The 21,816-nt window shown below is 47.6% G+C and overlaps 8 protein-coding genes across 8 annotated transcripts; 2 read left to right on the top strand and 6 right to left on the bottom strand.

Annotated features, from left to right (window-relative positions):
* Positions 1 to 676: 676 nt before the first annotated feature.
* TRUGW13939_06485 (uncharacterized protein) lies at positions 677 to 2,500 on the bottom strand (the record flags this gene model as incomplete). Its single annotated transcript, XM_035489636.1, has 2 exons — positions 677 to 2,375; positions 2,442 to 2,500. The coding sequence occupies 2 exons, from the start codon at positions 2,498 to 2,500 to the stop codon at positions 677 to 679; spliced, it is 1,758 nt and encodes a 585-aa protein (XP_035345529.1).
* Positions 2,501 to 3,018: 518 nt separating this feature from the next.
* TRUGW13939_06484 (uncharacterized protein) lies at positions 3,019 to 3,852 on the bottom strand (the record flags this gene model as incomplete). The annotated part of the gene is made up of 1 exon (XM_035489635.1): positions 3,019 to 3,852. The coding sequence occupies one exon, from the start codon at positions 3,850 to 3,852 to the stop codon at positions 3,019 to 3,021; it is 834 nt and encodes a 277-aa protein (XP_035345528.1).
* A 317-nt stretch (positions 3,853 to 4,169) lies between these two features.
* TRUGW13939_06483 (uncharacterized protein) lies at positions 4,170 to 4,973 on the bottom strand (the record flags this gene model as incomplete). Its single annotated transcript, XM_035489634.1, has 1 exon — positions 4,170 to 4,973. One exon carries the CDS (start codon positions 4,971 to 4,973, stop codon positions 4,170 to 4,172), a length of 804 nt encoding a protein of 267 aa, XP_035345527.1.
* Positions 4,974 to 5,382: 409 nt separating this feature from the next.
* On the bottom strand, positions 5,383 to 8,931 carry TRUGW13939_06482 (uncharacterized protein; the record flags this gene model as incomplete). Its single annotated transcript, XM_035489633.1, has 14 exons — positions 5,383 to 5,711; positions 5,764 to 6,209; positions 6,268 to 6,391; positions 6,450 to 6,573; positions 6,650 to 6,846; positions 7,438 to 7,466; positions 7,520 to 7,722; positions 7,791 to 8,139; positions 8,191 to 8,247; positions 8,302 to 8,420; positions 8,475 to 8,510; positions 8,564 to 8,608; positions 8,662 to 8,713; positions 8,777 to 8,931. 14 exons carry the CDS (start codon positions 8,929 to 8,931, stop codon positions 5,383 to 5,385), a joined length of 2,265 nt encoding a protein of 754 aa, XP_035345526.1.
* A 653-nt stretch (positions 8,932 to 9,584) lies between these two features.
* Positions 9,585 to 10,841, bottom strand: TRUGW13939_06481 (uncharacterized protein; the record flags this gene model as incomplete). Its single annotated transcript, XM_035489632.1, has 1 exon — positions 9,585 to 10,841. One exon carries the CDS (start codon positions 10,839 to 10,841, stop codon positions 9,585 to 9,587), a length of 1,257 nt encoding a protein of 418 aa, XP_035345525.1.
* A 1,344-nt stretch (positions 10,842 to 12,185) lies between these two features.
* Positions 12,186 to 13,992, bottom strand: TRUGW13939_06480 (uncharacterized protein; the record flags this gene model as incomplete). The annotated part of the gene is made up of 6 exons (XM_035489631.1): positions 12,186 to 12,511; positions 12,570 to 12,897; positions 12,958 to 13,429; positions 13,482 to 13,646; positions 13,695 to 13,728; positions 13,782 to 13,992. 6 exons carry the CDS (start codon positions 13,990 to 13,992, stop codon positions 12,186 to 12,188), a joined length of 1,536 nt encoding a protein of 511 aa, XP_035345524.1.
* Positions 13,993 to 14,872: 880 nt separating this feature from the next.
* On the top strand, positions 14,873 to 17,011 carry TRUGW13939_06479 (uncharacterized protein; the record flags this gene model as incomplete). The annotated part of the gene is made up of 3 exons (XM_035489630.1): positions 14,873 to 14,908; positions 14,976 to 15,242; positions 15,317 to 17,011. The coding sequence occupies 3 exons, from the start codon at positions 14,873 to 14,875 to the stop codon at positions 17,009 to 17,011; spliced, it is 1,998 nt and encodes a 665-aa protein (XP_035345523.1).
* Positions 17,012 to 17,942: 931 nt separating this feature from the next.
* TRUGW13939_06478 (uncharacterized protein) lies at positions 17,943 to 21,506 on the top strand (the record flags this gene model as incomplete). Its single annotated transcript, XM_035489629.1, has 9 exons — positions 17,943 to 18,285; positions 18,728 to 19,311; positions 19,369 to 19,690; positions 20,080 to 20,390; positions 20,491 to 20,598; positions 20,668 to 20,823; positions 20,888 to 20,936; positions 20,994 to 21,103; positions 21,171 to 21,506. The coding sequence occupies 9 exons, from the start codon at positions 17,943 to 17,945 to the stop codon at positions 21,504 to 21,506; spliced, it is 2,319 nt and encodes a 772-aa protein (XP_035345522.1).
* Between the last annotated feature and the right edge of the window lie 310 nt (positions 21,507 to 21,816).

Genomic DNA, 21,816 nt, shown 5'->3' with positions numbered 1-21,816 from the left:
AATTACATCGTTGTTTGGGATTCCTAGGGAGAATACTTCGGGTCAGCACTGAACAGCACAATAGTAGGGGCTGAGTATACAAATCTGAATGCTTTGGATCAGACGGTCAATTTTCTTGTCAAACTGTTGTTGATGGTTGAGAAGAGAAAGAGCAGCAGCAGGGTGGGGGGAGAGCTGCGGGGTTCATATACTAAACCTTGATGCACACCGGAGCACTTACAGCCGACAGATCCAGTTCTTTTTCCTTTTTTTTCCTTCGCAAGGCCCGAGAACTTCCGTTGCTTCACTATTATTATTATTATTATTAACAATGACAGAGCCAGCGCTATGACGGCAAAGTGTCGTCAAACTCTCTGGAGTCAATCTCCATCTTTTTTTGGGCGAATCACACCTTCGCTGATTTCCGGTTTTTGCTCCGGTGAACATCATCGATTACAATTATTAAATGTCATTATCAATTTATCAAGTGGGCTAAGCTTTCTACCAAGAAAACCGGAGAAGACCATCCAAAGCTTTTCTGGCATAATGTTGTGATGTGACTGACCTCCGTTAGTGCATGTCTACATGTGCAGTAGAATTATTAATATTATTCGTTATTGGGTACATCTATATTGGTTTGATAGATTAGAAAACGTTCGAATGTCATAGTTATAGTGGTGGATGGTCTCAATTGATTCTATCTCGACGAAACCTCAATGTCAACACACACCCCGTAATCGCCTGCTCTTTTCTCTTCTCGATGAAGCCGGTCCCCTGCTTGAATCCAGTTCTTTTGTTTGCCGCATTTCTCAATGTTGCCGATTGTGTCCTTGAGGGCTGTGTCTGTGACCGTCTGTTGAACCCCCTCGTTCACGACAACTTGCAACGACAGCGCGTCGGTGGTTCCCTGTTTCTTTTTGAAAACCTGCTTCCAGCTCGTACTAAACTCGATGCGCGGTGTGCCCGTGGGAACTCGTCCAGCCGGATACACATCGCCGATCAGCGTCGCGACAAGGCCAAGGTATATACACCACCAAGCCTCGTCTGCGGAAACGAACTGTTGAAGACGAGTTTGTAGTGATTTTTCCGCAGGTGCAAGGTCTCCGGGCCAGCGTTCGCAAAGTATCAATGCAAGAATTGCCCGGTCACTATGGGCGAGGCTATTTGCGCAGGCAAGGATGCCTGTAGTGGTACTGTATAGTCCGGCAGCAGGGCGAGTTTCTCTCGGAACTCCAACATGAGCAAATAAAAGATTGCTCAAGGCACGGAGCAGGCTAGGCGAGAATGAAGGCGGGACTCGCCGTGATAATATAGGGGATTCAGTTTCAGGTAGAGATACCTTAAGAAGGTCACAAATGGCATCCGCCGAGGGGGTTTCGTATGGCATGGTGGCAACAAGAAGAGGGTCTTGTCTGCGAGTTTCGGAATCAATTCTGTCAAACAGGAATCCTTCACGTACGCCACCCTGGCAGAACCTGATAGTCTTGACGGCTGGGAGACATTCCGTGAGGACATTCACCAGAAGGGCAACGGCCGGAACCTGTGAAGCTCGCCGTTTCGAGACACGAAATATTTTGCTGTCTTCGGTATCGGCTGCTGTTTTCATAACATTTGAAGTATCTTGGAAATCCTCTGGCGTAGCTCTAAACCCGTTGATGATCGGGATCGGATAAGGGTTTAGCTTAGATTGACTCATGAGCAAGTAGCCCCATCCTCGAAATCCTCCACCAGATAGATAGAGATCAAATCCTCCGTGCTCCTTGGCCTCCCTTTCAAGGCTGTCTGGGACTTCCAAGGACGGATAGGCGCTCTGGAAGTTTGCTTTCATTTCCGCTCTTAATTCTTCCACGGCCTCTTTCCCCTTTGCTTGGGCGAGCTGAAGTCTTCTCGTAAGCGCTGCAGCGCCGTATGAAAAGCTGATAGACCCACGGGTGCTTGTTTCCACCACACCGTCATGCGCAATCATCCATGTAAGTTGTGTGCTGCCGCCTCCAAGATCCATCACCAAGCCCTTGACCGAGGCGAAGCTGCTAGCCACGCCCAGGGCGCCTATACGGCCCTCGTCTTCCTTGGACAACAGTTTCACCTCCCATCCGACTCGGGTTTTGATCGCTCCGAGGAACTCGGCCGAGTTCAGTGCGGTTCTGGTTGCTTCGGTAGCCAGCACATGAATGTTTTGCGTAGGGACGTCAAAGTCGGCACATGTAGTCTTGAAACGCAATAGCCTGGTCACTACCTCGTCGATGACAGTCGTTGGGATCGGTGCACGTTGGCCGGCGGATGTAGCAGGGAATTGGGCGTCGTATAATGAGATTCCGACGCGATCTTGGAACAGTGTGGGCATTATCCGTGTCGTGGGCGGAGAGAGATTGGATATGGAGAAGCGAATGCCATTGCTTCAAATGTTGCAGCGTGTCAGTAGGTCTTTTTAAGAGATTTGCTGCTGGTTCCGAAAAGCTCACCTCCCCATGTCCACCACGGCGTAGAGGTTCTCGGCCTGGACATCGTGTAGCGAAGCCATGGCCGCCGTTGCGCTATCAAGGAGTCACAGCGACAATAAACAGAGGCAAAGGAACTTGGGCCAGTATTAACGACGCAGATGAGTCTAAAAAGCGCTCATCGAGATACATTATTTAAACGATTAAAATCCCTTGCTGGTGGGTTTCGTTATCGATAAGCGGGCAATGACGCATGCGGGGAAGGAGCAAACTTCTACAAGAAATCCAACCGTCAACTGATTGATTTGGTCTGTCAATGTCTATATAAAATATGGAATATAGAATATGGAATGGGGATTAGTGACTGGGGATTAGTGACTGGGGATTAGTGACTGGGGATTAGTGACTGGGGATTAGTGACTGGGGATTAGAGACTAGGGAATAGGAAATAAGAATAGAGAATAAGAATAGAAAAGAGAGAAGAAAGAATAACAAGTAGGAAATATGTGAGACGCCAGAATCTCCCAAACTTCCAAACCACCAAGATAAGAGACACCAAAATCAATCTGGTCACGTCCTAGGCCTTGAGTGAGCCCAGATATCACTGTGCCTCCTTCTTCACTCTCTTCTTCGCCATGTTCGCCTCGTTCTTCTCCGGCCACACCTGCAACCAACCCTCCCCATTAAACTTGTGTGCGGTACAGAGGTCTTTTGCGAAGGCCGTTCCGGGGTATTCGGTGTACGAGAAGAATTTATCCCACAACTTGTTGCGGTCATTGAAGATAACAATGACCTTAAGGCGAGAGTCGTACTTGGGCATCCACGCACAGAGATGGCACAAGACCCCGAGAAAATAGTTCACTTCTTCTATATCTTTTTCTTTTTCATATTTGCTATCAAATATGATTATAACATCTGTTTTCGGATGCTCATTCATATATGTATCCAAGACGGTATAGAGGCTTCTGGTATAGTCATTGTTATCTAGGCTATCCCAGTCCCCAATCGTATTGTCCAGATTCCATGCCAGCCTCCAAGCCAGGTATTTGGTAATAGGGTAAGGATGATTTTTCCAATTTCTGTACAGGCTCTCTGACACGAAAAGGTCGCGATCGTCTTGCTTGCGTTTGTCCCTCAACCAAGAGATGGTATCAGAAAGATTCGGAAACTCGGAATGAAAGTCTTCCAACTCGTGTTTATGGAAGTCGCGGCGAGTTGGTGTGTCAAAGAAGAACATCTGAGGTGGCCTACTCTGCAAGGAATCTCTGACTGCATCGGGAATTAGCAGTCCTTTTGTGTGTTTTCTCTTTCCTACATAGTCTCTGTGTATTGACTCGCCCATGGTAGGGAGTCCCGTATCGGGTGGCGTTTTTTGTTGCGTTTTTCGTGGCCCCGTTTGAGGTCTCGCCAAGATGTCGAGTATTGATTTTTCCATAGTAAAGGTTTATGTGTGTTACAGAGAGAAAAAAGAGGTGGTGGTTGAAGTGTTGTAAAAGAAAAACTCTATCGTGGTCATGCATGGTATTTATAGCCTTGCTACCATACAAGGTGATAATGACGAAGTAGAAGAATGACCTGGTCAAAAGGAGTCATCGGACATCAGTATTTGAGTCATGAAAATACAGCCACCTAACCAATACATACACCAGCTACTGCATTCTACTTTATGATTCATTCGGTCTAAAATATGCCCTCGTCATGACTCTACAATTTTTTTTTTCTTTTTTGTATTATGCAAGAATAAAAACTGCCTTAGGGCTCTTCAATATCAAACCACCCGTTCCCCTTGCCCCTCCCAGTCTCCCAACTCAGTCTCGTACATGGACTCAAGGCCCCGTGAACAACTTCGTCCATCTTACCAGGATCTGTCACAACCAACCTGATCGCCAGATTTTCTTTCACTGCTTTCGCCAACAACCTGATGAGACTCTCCATCTTCCCCGTCCATTCAGCAGATTGCTGCCCTTCCGCCTCGAAGAAGAAAGATGGATGATCAAGCATAATCCACAACTCATAAGTACTCAACTTCTCCTGCTCGGGCGACAGAATACTTTTCAACAATGCCAGGCCAAACTCAAACTCGCCACAGTCCATCTTATAATCAAACCCCTTTACCGGGAAAAACCCGCGGCGGTGTAGCTGAATAACCAGACCCTTGACCACCGCGTCCGGGCCCTCATGAATCGAGTTTCGAAAGTACCGTGAACACAACGCCCATATCATAGGCTGCTTTTCGGTGTTTTGGTCGGGCGGCGGTTTGCGAAGGATTAGTTGTTGGATGGCGGCGGTCAGCGGTGAGAGCACCGGGGGGCTGTCAAGGTTTCCCGAGACGAGAATGATGCGACTGGAGATGTCCTCGCTGCTGTGTGCTTTTAGTATTGATATTAGAGAAATTCTAAGCTGTTCGGCTTGGTAGCTCAAGGGAAAAGAGTCATTTGGGGATAGTGTGAAGAGGTCGAATGTGTGTCTCTCTGAGGTTTTGGAAGAAACTCGCAGTCGTTTCTCGATGCAGTGGGAGAGTAAATCTGCACTAGATAGTTTATTAGAACCACCCATGCTTTCCTAGAATTTATTATCGAATATCTTTAAAGAATATCTGGTTGTACAGAATATGGCAATGTGACTGTTGCATATAGATGTCAAAATTGGGATGTAAACATGACCTCCAAAGCGAAAAGAAATACAGAAGGAGCATTTGAAGGAATAAATAAAGGTATCTTTATAATTTTTTTAAGTTAATTACCGTTTTTTCACGCCTTTCCTGTGTAACGCATTCATGCTGTTTGTTTGTTGCCAAACATTCACACAAGGCTTTATTTTCCTATTTAGGCAACAAAGATACCCTGGTGAAAGCAGTCACAATTGAAACAATAAAAGTACAAAGAAGTATAGAAGTCTTACAAACAAAACTAAAATGGGTAATCCTCAATTGTTGGTATCAATGTCAAATTTCTCAACTACACTTTCAAGCCAGCCTAGCCTCCAGGACTGCCTGACTAGATGCCTCGCTCTGCCAAACGCGGACCAGCTTCAGGCCAGCCGCCGCAAAGACAGACTGGAAATCAGTTCTCGTGCGCTCTCGCCCTCCAAAGGTAAACATGTTGTGGTCCATCCAGTAAGGGGCCATGTCTTCAACGCCGCCGGGCCGCACGCTATTGTACTCGGGCACGACCATCTCGCCGATGAGGACACGAGAGTCTGGGGCCATGGCTGGCACGATGGCTTTTAGGATTGTGGTACACTTTTCGTCGGTCCAGTTGTGTAGACAGCGCCGGATGTAATATGCATGAGCGTCTACGCTTGTCAGATCACCGCAGTTCTAGCAATAAGAGAAAGAAATACTCACGCTTCACAGGCTGCTCAGTAAAGAAATCGTGCGCCATCTTCTCAATCCCATGTAACCCTGGAAATGAGTCTAGCACCATGGGTCTATCCTGAAGGATCATCTTTCCTTGCAAGCCCGGCCACTTTCCCTTAATCTGCAACAGGGACTGGCCACGACCACCGCCAATATCAACAAGCAACGGGCGAGTGTCGGTGTCTGGTACGCCTGCAAGCTCCTCGCCAAAGGGGTACATGCCGAGAACGGGAAGAGTGTGGTCCTGTGTCGACATGGCAATGTCAAACTGCTTGATGCGTCTTGGGTCTGACGAGACGATCTCGAAAAAGTTACTGCCGAGTTTGCCATTTCCCCAGGTGAACAGATTGTCAGAAACGCTGTTTGAGTCGCGGCCGCCGACGGTGCGGAAGTACTCAGGCAGGCGGCTCGTATTGACAAAGATTTCGTCGCAACTAGTCGATTTAACTATTAGTATTCTGAGACCAAACTTGATCAAGGATGTGCACGCACCAAAGCTTGAGAAAGTCTACCTCGTGTCCGTCGATATAAGCCAGAGAATACGGCGTGTGGGCGTACTCATCTGGACCTACCAGTTCGAAGATGCCAGTCACCGTCAGAATACGCATTAGCCGGACTACAAAGATTGATATCAGCAGATTTTAAAATGCCAAGGTGTTTCCTCTCTCTCCTACCAATCACCGATCTATCAGCACCAGTCTTCGCCGCAAGGTCTGTGGCGGAGATTCCTCCTGATCGAGGAATATTCTGCGGCACGTCCAGCTCCAACAGTCCGCGCATATTGAATAGCGAAGATGCCTGGTTCACAGGAGCATTAGCATTAACCAGAGACAAAGAGAGAGAGAGAGAGAGAGAGAGAGAGAGGAAGAGTTACATTAGTCAAATGATCAAAAATCGCATCTTTCGGGTCCTTCAATTTTTGTGTCAGGCTTTCCAACGACTGCACCAATCGAAGACGCTCGGCGCGACTGAGGGCATCCTGGGAAGCTTCCAATTGCTTGACTTGAGCGGCGATTTCGTCGACTTGGGTAGATAGAGAGTCTGCCATTTTGTCAAGAACTTCTGACTTATCTGTGCAGGTGTCAGTCAGAGGTCTGCAGGGAAATGGAATTATTTTTGTTGTGTCGGCGTACGCAATTGTTCAATGTTGGCGGAGGATTACCGGGTGGGGGGGTCTGCATAGATATCAGTAGCTAGCTGCTGAGTAACTTTAGGCTAAGCAGACCGTTGTTCGTGAATCATGACTAGCCAAGGATTATTTATGAATGATAGATATGAGCTTGGTTCTTGACATTGGCCAGACGTAGATATACATGTATAAATATTGTCAGAAGTAATTAAGGTATTGATATCCATAATTCTTCAGTCGACCCATGCAGCCGGGTCCGCGCAAAGTGTGGTTCGCCCAATGAGCAGCGCGCCCGTTCAGCTTTATATTTAGTCTGTGTAACATGGCGACTACACTTATACATTCATGATATGATTGATATTCTTGTCTGAAATATGTCGAGTACATGTATGTAAAATAACAATTGTATAATGCAAAGTCCGAACCAAAATATATATATATATAGAAAGATACACGCTAGTTAGAAACGCTCATGGATATCGCTAGTACATATCGATCATGCTTGTTAACTATAGGCGTTTAGGTCTGAATACCTTCCGGTCGTTGTCCATAGACGATGTGTCTGTCACGAACAAAGTCAGTATTAAGTAAAAAATATCACTGCGATCTACTTACACTGTAATGTACATTCGATTCTGGACGTCGTTGAATTCCTGTCGCACCTTGGCCAGCAAGTCGCGTACATCGCTAGAATTCCAGTTCAGGTACCGCGTGTACAGTGCCAGGCTGTAGCCCTCCACACCCTGGTTCATCGCCAGGCCCCGGATGCGGCCAATCTCTTTCATTCGTGGATCGTCGTGCCAGGTGCTCAGAGGCAGCTATGAAAGGTCGTCAGAACGAGCACAATCAACCGAAAGAATCCCCGCAGCTGAGTAACGCGACCTACCTTGAACACCTCGTCGTGCACATTGACAAAACCAGCATCAAGCATATGCTGTTTCTGATCTCCCGCAACATTCAGGCGATTTCCGCTCATAATACTCGCTTCGTCCAGCTTTTCAAGGAACAGTTTTGTCCATTTGGGACATGTGCCGTCCTCGCGCTGAAACCATGCCTCGTTTTCGTGCATTTCGATCCAGCCTCCTGGTCGCAGGTTGTTATATGCCTGTTTGTGAAACTTGGGCCAGTCCCGAATGCCGCCGCATAGGGTGCGAGTATGGATAAAGTCAAATTGCGTGCCGTATATCCATTCGTCTTCTGCGTCGTCAATCTCAAATGTGAGGTTCGGAGGGACCCTAGGAAACCCAAGTCAGTCTTTTCCTAATATCAACAAATTCAATACACACCAGAGCGGCTGAATCGGGCTAAGGTCCGTTCCAATGACCTGGGTTGACGGGAACTTCCTGCAAGCACATGATTAGACTCGACGCCAAAAATCCACAAAAGTAGTAGCTTACTCGGCAAAATCAATGGCCCAGTCGCCCCTTCCAGTTCCTATGTCCAGTGCATCTTGCGGGTCGTTGAGCGGCGCTAGATGGAGTCGGCCATCTAAAACGAGTTCGTAGCAAAGATGGACCTTTTCAAATGAGTCTTGAATTTCCTGTCGCATAAGGCAAAATCAAAAACACACCAGCATAAGTTTATTTTGTTCTTGGACGTCATTCGGCTAGTGCTATTAGTGACGGCATCTCGAGAGCAATTTGGAATCCTCGGTCATACCATTATGTATTTGCCTTCATGATATGCGTGGTATCGACGGCCATTCTGTGCAAAATAGATAAGACGCCGGCTGCCAGTCCACCATATTATGCGCATACCTCGAAATGATAATTTAGAACGCTAGACGATATCGAGTGGGTCGAGTCGTATCTATGAGCCAGTACCGTCAGTTTTGCAAAGGTATATCCTTTTCCTCCGATACAAAACACATACACGCTGCTCATGACCGACATGAGATCGCTGTCTGTCTCAGAACCCGTTCCCTGGGACACACTCCATTCTGTCGGGGCCGTGGTAGTCGATCTGCCTGAGAAGATTGAGTTGACGTCGGAATCGTCACGCTCGCGATCGTCGTGGTTGTCGCTCATCGTCGTCGTCGTCGTCTTGTCGCTGGTTCACGAGGATCGATCAACCAAAGGAGGACATTGATGCGAAGAGTAGGCGATATGTTCAAGAAAGAAACGTCTGAGGGGAAAGCAAGACACATGAGAAGCAGGGAACACAAGATCGAAGCAAACAGTGCCAAGCATCCTTGTCTTTGCGATGTTATTTGTTGAAGCGCTGGAGAGGGCTGAGTCATGCGACTCTATATCCCAGCGCTAGTCCGTGTGTGGTTAGTTCCAACATTTATACATCTCGTGAGATATAATTTGTCAGTGTATGGTCTTTTATTTCATTTTTTTAAAGGTATAGTCTATTTTGGATGTGGTCAAAATAGGGAATAAATAGTATATACAATATATGCACAGTGTTGTATTGACCTGCTTATATAGTATCAGCCAATCAGCATCTTGTATGTATAACCAACCAAAATACTTGACCTCGTAAGCTTCCTCAGAAGTTTGTTGATTGCTTTATTTATCGGTTCGATGTTAGTTTCTGTATTATATTCTATTGCATGTCCCTTCTGGGACTCTTTCAAGGCTAAATAGTAATCTCGCTTAGTATGCAAAAAGCGTGCCATTTGGTTCTACCAAGTCCTGCGCGTTCCACTAATTCCCACTTATTCTATGCCCTTGTATCAGCTAGCTGCCGGGTATGATATTGACTCTTTCATTCGGAGCTCTTGTTCCTCCACATATTTCACGATACTTTGTCCACGCATTTTGGGTATCAATGAAGTATAGCCTTTCCGCTTGAAACAGCCATGTTGGCATTTTTTCTGATCAAAGCCATTCTCGAGTAGAAGACCCATAATTTCCTCTCGTTGGTGAGATGTTGCGTAAGACCTGTGCCCTTCTGATCCGCTGTATTTTGCTAGACCCCACAAAGCACAAGCATGTATGCCACCATTTGCAACGTTGCAACCGGATCTCAGAAGATGCGTGAGTATGCCCAGGTAAGGATCGTCTCTCTCTTTTTCATCCCAGCTACCACGTTTATAAAGCAGAGTCACAACTCCGCAGTCCCTTTCACACTCCATTCTTGCTCCATATTTCACCAGTAATTTGACTATTGAAATACTGCCCTCAAGTGTTGCCCAATAAAGTAAGTGTCGTTGGTGAACAGAATGATTGACATTGACCCCTTGATAGAGAAGAAAATCAATAATATTAAGATAACCATTTTGGCATGCTTCATAACACGCCTCTTCACACAGACGTTTGATACTTTCGTCAAAGATCGCCTTCTTTGGCCCACACAGCTCTTCAAGTTGGTTGTCTCGATTATGAAGCTGAAGTTTATTGAACATCAGTTCAACGGCCCTTTTATTACCAAATTGTGCTGCGTGGACGAAGGGTGACCGCACGCCCTGCCTTTTATGGTAATTCCCCATTCTTGCTCCTTGCTCCAGTAGTAGTTTGATCATATCAGGATGATCGGCCCCTATAGCACAATGTAGTGCCGTGTTGCCAGAGTAATCCTGGAAATCAATATCCACATTGCCTTCATTAAGCAACACCCTTATCACATCAATGTTGCCGAAGTGGGCAGCGGCCAGGAGTGGATGAGGTGCCCGTTTTAAAGCCCGTCTTTTTTCAACACTGATGCAACGTGAATGACTCCGAATAAATATAGCATCCTCGGTATTGTCTTCAAATGCACTCATTGAGACCCCCGCTTTTAAAAACTTGGAAACCGCATCCGCTTGCCGATGAATCACTGCATGTAAAAATTCGACTTTGTATGCATCACTTTTGACAGCTTGTTGATATAATAAAGGGTCTAACAAACTAAACATGAGGCTGCATGTTCTAGCCAACACGTTGAGACCTGCCGCGTCCAAATTTTCGCATACAAGTACGAGTATTTCGGAAGGAAGTGATTCAAAAGACATTTTTTTCCATGTAGGGTTGATAAAATTCCAAGAGATCAGCTAAGTCATGGTCCTTTTCAAAAAGAAATTTGTTTTTCTCAAGAACCTGAGAACAGCAAGAGGAATTTGGGGGAATATGGGGGATCGGGTGTTATTTGTTCATACTGACACTTGCTCTGAAAACTGTCCATGGATCCTATCAGACGTCGTTTGACAGTACTGGATATTGTCTGATAAGCTTTTATCATTATTTTCAGGAGGTCGCCTCTGAACTCTATTACCTAGATGTAGGAATAGTTCAAAATTATTTTTCAGGTCAGGAAGATAGAGTTAGTAGTGCCCAGTAGAGGTTCAGGTTCATGATTGTTATTCAAAGAGGGACCTACCAGTTGACGTAGAGATATTATTGGAAATCATACCTAAGGAACTTCAAAAGGGCACGTCGTGAATAATTAGATCGTCAATATTTATTCTGCAATGCAACGGTGGGAATCCTTGAAGTAGAGAATAAATATTTATCATTGTTTTTAAAATATCAGCGCCAATTCTAATTCGCCTTTTGGGCCAAGACTATGAATATGGGGCATTGAAAATAGTAGTTATGTTCTTTTCTTTTCTTTTTTTGTTAAGTTTGTACGTACAATTCTTCCAGTCCTTGCTGACCCTCATCATTTGCATAAATTGGTTTGGAAGAGGTCGTAACAACTTGTGTATTGGGCACTACAGGCTGCTGCTCCTTAGTTAGCAAAACTTTATGCTTGTGTACATGTAGTACATGCATAAGGAAGTCAAATAATCTTATTATTATTTTCAGTTCATACTGTAACTCTTTAAGATTCTAGAAGGCTTGCGCAAGTTCCTTGCGGTATTTTATATAATCGATTATCAGTATAGAACGACCCATCTGTCCGACCACAGCGTGGTCATAAACGCCAAAGATTGGTAGACATACTCCAGCGTATGAAAAGAAGAGGAAAAGGAAGCAGTCTAATAATAATACCACGGAAATTTTAATTCTATAAAAACCAGTTAGACGGTGCCTTAGTCCCGGTCCGGTCCGTCAGCGGGCTAACTGCGGACTGCGCCTCCCCGTCTTACTAAGTACTAAGTTTACACTGGCGGTGGCTGGTGTTCGACGCTTGGATTCCAATCAACCCTAAAAAAAGATAACTTTGCTGAATCAAGAAGTAGCCTGATTGGCTGAGAGTTGCTTCATCATGTAATACTTCTTGCATACAAGCATGAGCTGGAAACTTCCATGGCTAATCAATCATGTCATTCGGGCAACAACATTAAACCGAGCAGTCTGCCTCGAACCTCGTTTCTCATTCATCACGTTACATCACATGGACTGCATAAAATGCCTCAAAGCATATACCGATAGTCTGCGCCGTAGTTCTCTTCTGCCGCAGCAAACTCTATCCCCTCGCTCTCCTTCTTCGCTGCCTGGCGCTCGTCTGCAGTTCCATACTTCTTGTCCAGTCGCCCGTTCTCCCACACAAGTAGGGACCGAAGGCTGATTGTCAAGAACGTGTTGAAAAACATGAATGCGGCACAGATCCACAGCCCCCGTGAATAGGTCGGCGCATCTTTGTCGGGAAACACATTGGTGCCTAGGAATGGCCCACACTGACCGATGACATTGAGCATGACCATTGCCATGCCTCGCCGAGTATCGGAGCCTTGATTGTCTGCCAAGTGTTGTTAGACACGCAAGAAAGACTACAGGTGATCCACCAAGTAACTCACTAAGAACCCAAGGCAGAATATTGCCAATAGCAGGAAACACGCCACTGGCCGCAAGAAAGACTCCAAAATACCGCACTCCAACGGTGGAGCATGCGGCAATAATAACGTAGCCAATTGCTCCGATCAATGATAAAGTTGCGATTACCAAGCCACGCTGTTGTATCTTATCAGCAAGCCATGTGGTGGAAATCGTGACCAAAAATGACAAGAAGAAAGGCGGCGCTGTAAGGCCTTGCGCATTGATTGCAGTAAAGCCCATGTCTTTGAGAATAGTGGGCAAGAACACTGGCAGAGACGAGAAGCTGACATTGCAGCTAAAGTACATGAACTGCTTTGGAGTCAGTCCATCGTTTGAATGATATCAGTTAATATTCTAGGCATCACATACCGCAGTGAGCCATGGCTTTGCGTCAAGCAATGTCTCGCCAATGTCTTTCCAAACAATCCCACCACTCTGTACTTCTTCGCCGCTCCGTCTCAGCCCCCTGGCCCTGGCAACATCCTTTTCTTCCTTAGTGAGGAATCTTGCTTCCGCCGGAGAATCAGGGAGAAAGAACCACGCGAGTGGGACAGCAAGAAGACTGGGAATGCCCTCGACGAGAAACAGCAAGCGCCAGCTTGCTAGCTTAGGATGTCCTGATGTGATTCCATATGCTAATGCACCGGCGAATGTGTTGGCGAGGGGGGCCGCGGAAAGGAAAAGACCACAGCGAAGACCGAGTTCGCGACGACGGTAGAAAAAGGACAAGAGGTAGGGCACACCGGGCCCAAACCCTGCTTCTGCCACACCCAAGATGAACCGGAGAGCCATCAAACCGCTCCAGTTCTGGACCGCTGATTGACAAGTTGCCGCAATTCCCCTAAACTAGACGTCAGCCATTGGTAGCGCAGGTGCACACATGAGATACACACCAAAGAGCGACCGTAAAGGCAGCCCATCGATGCGGGGGGACGATCTTCCACATCAGGGCCTGGAACTCGAATACCGTGTAGGAAATGTAAAAAATTGTCAGAAGCCACGCATAGGCCCCGCCATTTAATGACAAGTCCGTTTCCATTCCAGCAATTTTCGCATTTCTGCTTCTCGTTAGTCGCATGCCTATCGAAAATTGAAACTAACCGTACCCGATATTACTGCGATCCAAGAAAGCCAGCAGATCTGTTTGTATCAGTACGCGTCCAAGGCTATGCAGCTTCCGGCTTTGCACATACATAAAAAACCTGTGATGATTGGCACTCGTCTATCTAACTTGCGAAGCACGCGTTTCTCGATGGCCGGGTCAATTGTGGGGAAATTGGGCGCTGGAGGTACTGGAGCCGCTTCCACATCTACTATGTCGTCCTCGACGTGAAGGTCATCTGGCTTTGTGACGGTCCTTTGCGACGGGACTTCGGAAATCTCGTTTTCATCGAATTCGACCATGGTCGATGTAGGGCGACGAAGAAGCAAGATTCACACGCGCAGTTGCTTCATATATTCGGGACGGTAAAACAGCAGCAAAAAATGACGGCTCTTCGTAAAAGAGAGGAGACTGGTGTGGTGGCACGAAACTTGAGTAACTCCGATAGTGACTCTGTGGCGGCGGTCATATTTTTAACGAGCGGCATGGGTCAGACGGCTTCGTCATCAAGAAACAAGACTAGCAGCAAATTGAACCTGCGAGTAGGGAGAAGAGCTCGTGTCCTCGTGGGTCTAGAGCACTTCATCTGGGCTGGTGTGCGATTCGATTTGCTCCAAGGGGCAGGCTAGCATGCTTAGTTCTGGGGAAGCTTTCCCTGAGCGTCCTGGGTTTGTGCCGATCACTTTGCGCCGGGGAGTTAGTTACTAATTGCAGGAAAAGGAGCTGCGGTGGACGCGTGCTATTCAGCCTAATGTGCTGTGTACGAACTTGAAATACTGCAGTGCGCATAGAGTAGCATTCTTAAATCGGGTTGCAGAAGATAGAGTCAAGAGTGAAGAATCACGATACTACTTTCTGAATTTAATGTCAGGGAAGTCACGTACCAGTCCTAGTTCCTTCCCCGCAGGGCTCGACCGCCCCTTTGATTGCGGCCTGAGGCAGAAATCAAAGACTGCCCAGTTGGCCTCTATGGCTGTCCGTACCGCTAGCCTCCGACTTTTCGACCGGGAAACCTCTCAGTCCGCGTCGCGTCGAGACATCCATCTGGACGCCTACAGTTTCTGAGCTTCACCATCCCATTGCACAGCTCATTTCGTCGCTGCCAAGCAACGGCTGAGAAGCGACCCTGGTTTCGCGATTGATTTACCCGTCTTGCGAGCAGAACACGCGCGATTGCCCAACATGCAGGACCCGGCTGGCGGACTCCCTGGGCAGCTGGTAGGCATCCCATCTGTCTTTCTAGAAGCAGGAGGTATATAGCAGTGCTAACAATGATTATGTGAAGCTGCCGCACATGCACCTTGTGTCGCGGTACCGGTATCCGACAATGACTGCGCTGCCCACTGAAACCGTTGTCGAATATCTCCTAGCTGCGCCAAAGGTTGTCCGAGAAATGCAGCCCATGTCATGGACCTTTCTTGACCCGCCGCCGCCAGATGGAACGACGCTTCTGACATGGCAGCCACTTGCTCATCTCGGCACCAATTTCGCCAGCGACGGATACATCTGGGCTGATGCCGAACAGGCTTTTACATTCGAAGCTCGGGGCTATGTACATATACACCTGTTCCCTTTTACGCGCCGCGCAGTCAATGCTGACCTGTGATTTTTTTTTTTAAAATACAGACCGTCGAGATGTGGGTGCAGCGAAGTGGCTACAACCCGCCTCGCGAAACACTCGCAACTCACTCTCGTCGTCGTTATCGCCTCGTACCCCCCAAGGTCCCAAATCCAAGCATGCCGAATCCCGACCCATCGCTATGGATTATCCACTATTCACGCGCCGCACAGGGCGATCACATCCCATCCCAGCGAATTCCGGTTACTCCTCAAGTGCAAACAGGACTTGCCCAACGACGATTCCTCCAGAGCCAAGGCCAACTTGCTCGCAAAGAGTTTATGCTTCATGACCGGAATAGCTGGCCCACGATTGCCTTTCCACCTCAGATGGGCCCTCAAGGCTTCGCGCAACCACAGCCTTATTACGGAAATGCAATTCCTGGCCGTCAACCACAAGGCGCATACTATGCCCCGCAGCCTGGTGTCCACGCCGGTCCAACTCCAGTCAAGGCACCCCGTGATCATCGACCATCTGCCGCCTCCGTCGCTGCTGCCACAGCGGAATTTGCCGCCGAAGACGAAGAGGTTTCTACTGGCGACATGTTGGATACGCTCACGCCTCGGGAGATCAGCAAGATGCGCTATCAACAACACCACGAATGGATAGAGGAAATTTTTGCATCGCCGTATAGTATCAAACAAATTATTCCCGTTGACCTGGGAATTGGCCGTAAAGGTGAATTGGATTCTCTGACTGCCGGTTTCTTTGAAGCTCCAACAACTGCAGCTCATCCAAAGGAGGACCAAGAGCAAACCACGTCTCTCAAAGAGGGGAAGATGGAGCCGGCGAAAGCAGAAGAGTTTGCGGACAGAGTTGCCAAGAAAGTATCCACCATGACGGCCGAGATCGAGAAACTGAAGAAACGACATGCGCGGAGAATGCACAAGATTAATCAACTGTCGACACTGAAAGACGCCGAAGTTCGTCTTCGCGAGGCTGGAGCGAACCCCTCTGAGACTGGCACCGAAGTGTGGAGAATGGAAGGACGAATCGATACCTCTAACGAAGAGGAACTTGTCGTTGACGACTTTTCTCTCCGCGTTCCGAAGCGCAAGGTGGACGATGTTGTCAAAGACGTAGAAAAGGACTACGGCCGGTCAATAGCCCTGGACTCCAATATTTCATGCATCGAAAAGGGTGGATTGCTGGAAAGAATCGAGCCCGAATTAAAAGCAATGGAAGACAGCCTGGGTGCCGATACTGACATGTTAATGGACACTAGTCTTTTGGACCAATTTGTTGCATCATCTACCTCTACACCTGGAAACAATCAGGTTTCATCTACTGTTGACGCTCCGGGACAAACAAGAGATGCTGACGTTGAAATGGGGGGCGCGACAAACACATTAGCACAACCTGGGACCGCTGCCGGTGAGACTGGCGACTGGGTTGTTGTGGACAATGATAAACAGGGAGGTTCCCAAGCCCCTCCCGGTACAGACAAGCTTATGCCAGGAAGCGCCGTTCCAGCGGCTGGCGATGGGTCGGGAAGTGGCTTGACCCCCGGAAATGGTATAGAGTCGAGCAACTTTGACGATAATTTTACCAACATGGACTCTGCTGGCGATGCACTTGCCGCATACGTCGACCAAAACGACGGTCTGGATCTTCCTGATTTGGAAAATTCGGCATTTGGAGATGCGTTCCATGCATCAGACCACGAGCTCGGGCTTCATCCAGATGATGACGAGATGGCATAAACCTTGCTATATTATCGAGGGAGGGGCGTCGGTTTGTAGCTCAATAGGTTACGGAGTTTGGCATTTGTGATTTCCATATGAATGTACTGTACTACTGTTGTGATGGAGAATTTTAAGTGTTGTCCGTTTGAGAATGGAATATTTCAGAAGCGTGAAAATTTCATTTGATATGATTCAATTTCAAATTTTAAAATTCACAGAGAGAGAGAGAGAGAGAACAGAGACAAATTCTACTGGCTCTCCCCCCAAGTCCTTTTCCAACTTCTTCTCGAGCTCAAAAATAACAGCAAAAAAGGTCATCGCAACTCCAACTAAGTAGACAATTATCAAGTTCAGCTTAATAATTACTCCTGCTAGATGATTGTAATCGTGGAACGAAAATAAGTATGCGTAACCCTATTTTTAAACTTATAATAATAGTACTTTATTATAAAAGATCCTGCAGGATTCCGGATAGATTTGCTACTAGCCTACTACTAGCTAGTCATGCATCTAATTCTCTCCCGTTTATTTTTATCCTATCAATCCAGAGAAACTCGAGAAATAATTCCCGACGCCACAGTGTGGCTGTTCCCCATCATGTCAGCCCGCCGCCGCACGCACGGGGCTGTAAAAAACGCCTGATTAACCGAATTAGGAAAGAATGCAGCCTCAGGTGAATGTCCGTCGTGATGCATGACACAAGCAGGTGCAGGTATATATAAAGGTCAGTGGGACCTTGCATAGGTGCCTGCATTTGATACATTTTTTTTTCTTTGGAATTTTATAAACTTGACCTCACTCTTCGTGTTGAAAGACTTTATATTTAGTTGCTTGTCTCACCTTGCCCTAAAGTCCGAGTCCATCTGAACAGTGCTTTGATACATGCGCACACCAGTTGACGCCTGATTTTTTCTTCTACAAGTCGAACACAATTTTTTTTTTAAAAAAAATGTGCTTCTCCGACTGGGGCGACGAATCATCTGAACCCATCCGAGTCGTCGAACGTCGTCACGTCAGTGTATATCAGACATTCCCTACTACAATAGCCTCGTCCAGTCCGCCCCCCAGTTACTATCTCTACAGTCGACCGTCGTCTCCGCGAACGTCGTACACCACCGTCACCAGAACACATACACAGCGACGCTCGCATCGGCTTATCCCCGTGAACGACACGGTGTACTATCAAGCTCGCCGGTCTTGCGAGCCAGATCGGACACACAGGCCGCTGACGGCTTATGTGGAATATGGAGGAGGGAGAAGACGGAGTGAGGAAGTGAGGATTATTGAGAGGAGTGGGCACTATTAGACGGATTGGTTTTCTTCCTCTTCCTCTTCTTCTTCTTTCTTTCTTTGTTGGTATTGGTACCTCTATGCTTGGTCTTGTTTGATGTATTCTAGTTTTGTCTGCGTTCAGGTCAACTGGCGTTCAAATGCTGTTTATTGGATGTGGCTTTGGAGTTTGGGTCTATATACACTGGGGTAATGGTCGTTTGGCGAGTTAATATGTATTTATTCTGCGTTCAATATATATTCATCATCTGTACGGAGTACCGCATCATCGATTGTGATAAGGATAAGGCGATAAGCCGCAAGCGGATAGTGACGTCACGGCACCGCGCAGCCGTCGCCTCCCCACTGCCGCGCACTTATACTCTTTCTACTCCATGCAGATCAGCTCCTTCAGATCGTCACACACCTACTACAATATACTAAACAGTGTCATAAAATATCTAGAACAATGCAAGTGTTTTCTTGATTCCTGGGGAGAAGGTCTTCTGGCTAACCGTCGCAGGAACCAATCTCTCTCGATCCGGCCCGGCCAAAAGGGTGGCAAGCAGCAGGATCGCGGCGCCAACCGCCATCGATTCTCGATGAGCACCCTGCGAGGCCTCCAGCAGCCCGAGCTGAGCAAGAAACTGTTCAAGATTATCAAGAATGAGAACACCGTTATCGGCGCCTACGAGTCTGCCGGTCGCGAGCGCGTGTCCATCGCCTCGCAGCTCTCCGACTGGGGCGAGGCAACCGGCGACGAGAATCTCTCTGAAGTCTCGGATAAGCTCGGAGTGCTGCTGTCGGAGATTGGAGAGCAGGAGGATCTCTTTGCGCAGAACCTAGAAGATTACCGTGGCTTGCTCAAGCAGATTCGCAACACCGAGGGTGCAGTGCAGCCCACGAGAGATCAGCGGAATAAGATTTCCGATGAGATACAGAGACTAAAGTACAAGGACCCGACAAGCACCAAGATTGTAACTCTGGAACAGGAGTTGGTCAGGTCCGAGGCCCAGAGCCTTGTCGCAGATGCACAGCTGTCGAATGTGGTGAGTAGTGGGCCGTGATCATAGCATGCAACAAGCCCAGCTGCTGACAGTGTCCAGACACGACAAAAGATGAAAGAAGCATTCGACATTCACCTCGCTGCGACTATCGAGCGGGGTGAGAAACAAGTGATCTTGGCCCAGCATGCACGCCGACTGGTGACCCTGATCGACGATACCCCAGTCGTTCCTGGCGACCAAAGGAAGCCCTTTGAGCACGGAGATACTCTGCGAGAGGTATTAGACGACGCCGAAAGAGATCTGCGTGCATGGGAACCCTCCCTGCTTCCTATCCCAACATACGCAGGCAACATGGGCGCCGATTTGGTGCCGAAACGAGAGGCCTCGCAGAAAGCATCATCGGATGGCGAGCCTGCAGATGGTAACACAACTGCACCGCTCGCGTCGGGAGCCATCCCGGCAAAATCATCGCAGGAGGCTATAGCCAACGACGCAGATGAGTCGGCCACCGTGGCGACAGCATAGTCGAGATCAGGCCATTTTGAAGTTTTGCAGTGTTTTTCGATGTGCCATTTTGGTTTGTATCAGACTGGGTCAATTGAACTGGCAACGAATGATTTGTCCTGGAAACATGTATATTTTTGACCTGTCGTATTTATTTTTAGTCGTATAATTAATCCAACCTTGGTCGAAGAAAATTTGAAAGTAACGCAAGACAATGCAAGCTGTGATGACTATTTATCGTTGGGTGGCCATCTTCCCGTTACATAATCGCATCACGTGCCGTCAGGCGCCAGCTGTGACGCGAAGCTTCGGAGCTGCTGCAGGAGCTTCCAGCGAAGCCGCATTGCCTTCAGTCTCTCCATCATCCCGCATTCTCCTCCTTCCGATCCCTTCTGACGTGTACTATAATTTCCTTTGGTCTTGATTTCTCTGTTGCTTTCAAATTCTACCTTCCAGCAATCGCCGCCCGTGGAATCGCCGTCAAGATGGATACGTTAGTCGCCAAGTACTCCGGTTCGGCGTATCGGGATGAGCTGTATTCAGAGGAACAACAGCGCAATCTCACAGAATGCCTTCCTCCGATATCTCTCAAGTTTGATCTTCCACCGGTTGCAAAGGTGAGCTGTGATGCCGCGGGGGTGTGGACCGATAGCTCATCCATCATTCCCGTTCGTCATGAAAACTGGCTGGTTGCTAACCCTTTGGCTTCTTCTCTAGCCCTCCTCTTGGCTTCGTACCATGACCGATGACCACTCGAACCCCAGTGCACCTATCAAACTAGCACACGGAACGACGACTCTTGCTTTCAGATTTCAGCACGGCATTGTATGTTGCCAGTCCCTTGAAAACCTGCCGATCAAAGCACAAAACTGATTACGATGTTGATACAACTAGATCGTTGCGACCGACTCCAGAGCCACAGCCGGTAATTGGATTGCCAGTCAGACAGTCAAGAAGGTTATTCCAGTGTCACGGTTGAATGTCGACACGGACAAGACAGGCGGAGCCCCCGTTCCGGGCTTGCTGGGAACCATGGCCGGTACTGCTGCTGTATGTTCTCCCGCGAGCATCTTTGATTCTCTTCTCAGTAGCGTACTGAACGTTTTTGCTTTAGGATTGTCAATACTGGTTGAGATACTTGGGCGAGCAATGCACACTCCACGGTAGGATTCTTGTTGCTTAGCATCATGAAAACGGGCCGATTTTCTAATTGCATGCAGAACTCCGACATAAGCGTCGCATCACTGTCGCTGCTGCATCGAAGATTCTCGCCAATCTTACATACTCGTACAAGTCGATGGGTTTGGGAATGGGTACTATGTTGGCCGGAGTATGATTCGCAATCCTCAGATTTCAAACACCAAGAAAAACCAACTAACATTTGATGACAACACTAGATGACCCCTCAAGAAGGACCTGCCCTGTACTATATTGACTCGGACGGAACCCGTCTCCCCGGAAACCTTTTCTGTGTTGGTTCCGGTCAAACATTCGCCTACGGTGTGTTGGATGCCGAGTACCGGTACGATCTCAGCGAGGAAGAAGCTCTCGAGCTGGGCAAACGAAGCATTTTGGCCGCTACTCACCGTGACGCCTACTCTGGTGGATATATCAACTTGTACCACGTAAAGGAGGAAGGTTGGGTGCACCACGGCTTCAACGACACAGATCCGATTTTCTGGAACACCAAGCTGGTTAAGGGTGAATTTTCAAACGTTACAGCTGAGGTTTAAGGTAATGGGGCCGAGTTTCCGGAAAGGAAAGAAGGGGAGTAGTGGAATGGGTTTAGTACTTATTTCCAATTCAAGAATGAAATCTTTTATATCTTGTGAACTTCTTGTTTTACACTCTTGTCTTACCATCAGGATTGGTTCTAGACGTCCAGGAATTGTAGAATCAATATATTCATCAATCTACGGGTCAACTTGGCTCCGTGTTGTGGATATGTCAATATAAAATGTAAACTGTGATGCCATTTCTATACAAAAAGAAAAAAAACATATCAACATCACATGCAGACATCCAAGACTGCAAAACGGAAGA

The sequence above is a fragment of the Talaromyces rugulosus genome, chromosome III (assembly GCF_013368755.1).
Source record: "Talaromyces rugulosus chromosome III, complete sequence".
NCBI classification, from domain to species: domain Eukaryota; kingdom Fungi; phylum Ascomycota; class Eurotiomycetes; order Eurotiales; family Trichocomaceae; genus Talaromyces; species Talaromyces rugulosus.
This window is presented reverse-complemented; position numbering and strand designations above follow the sequence as displayed.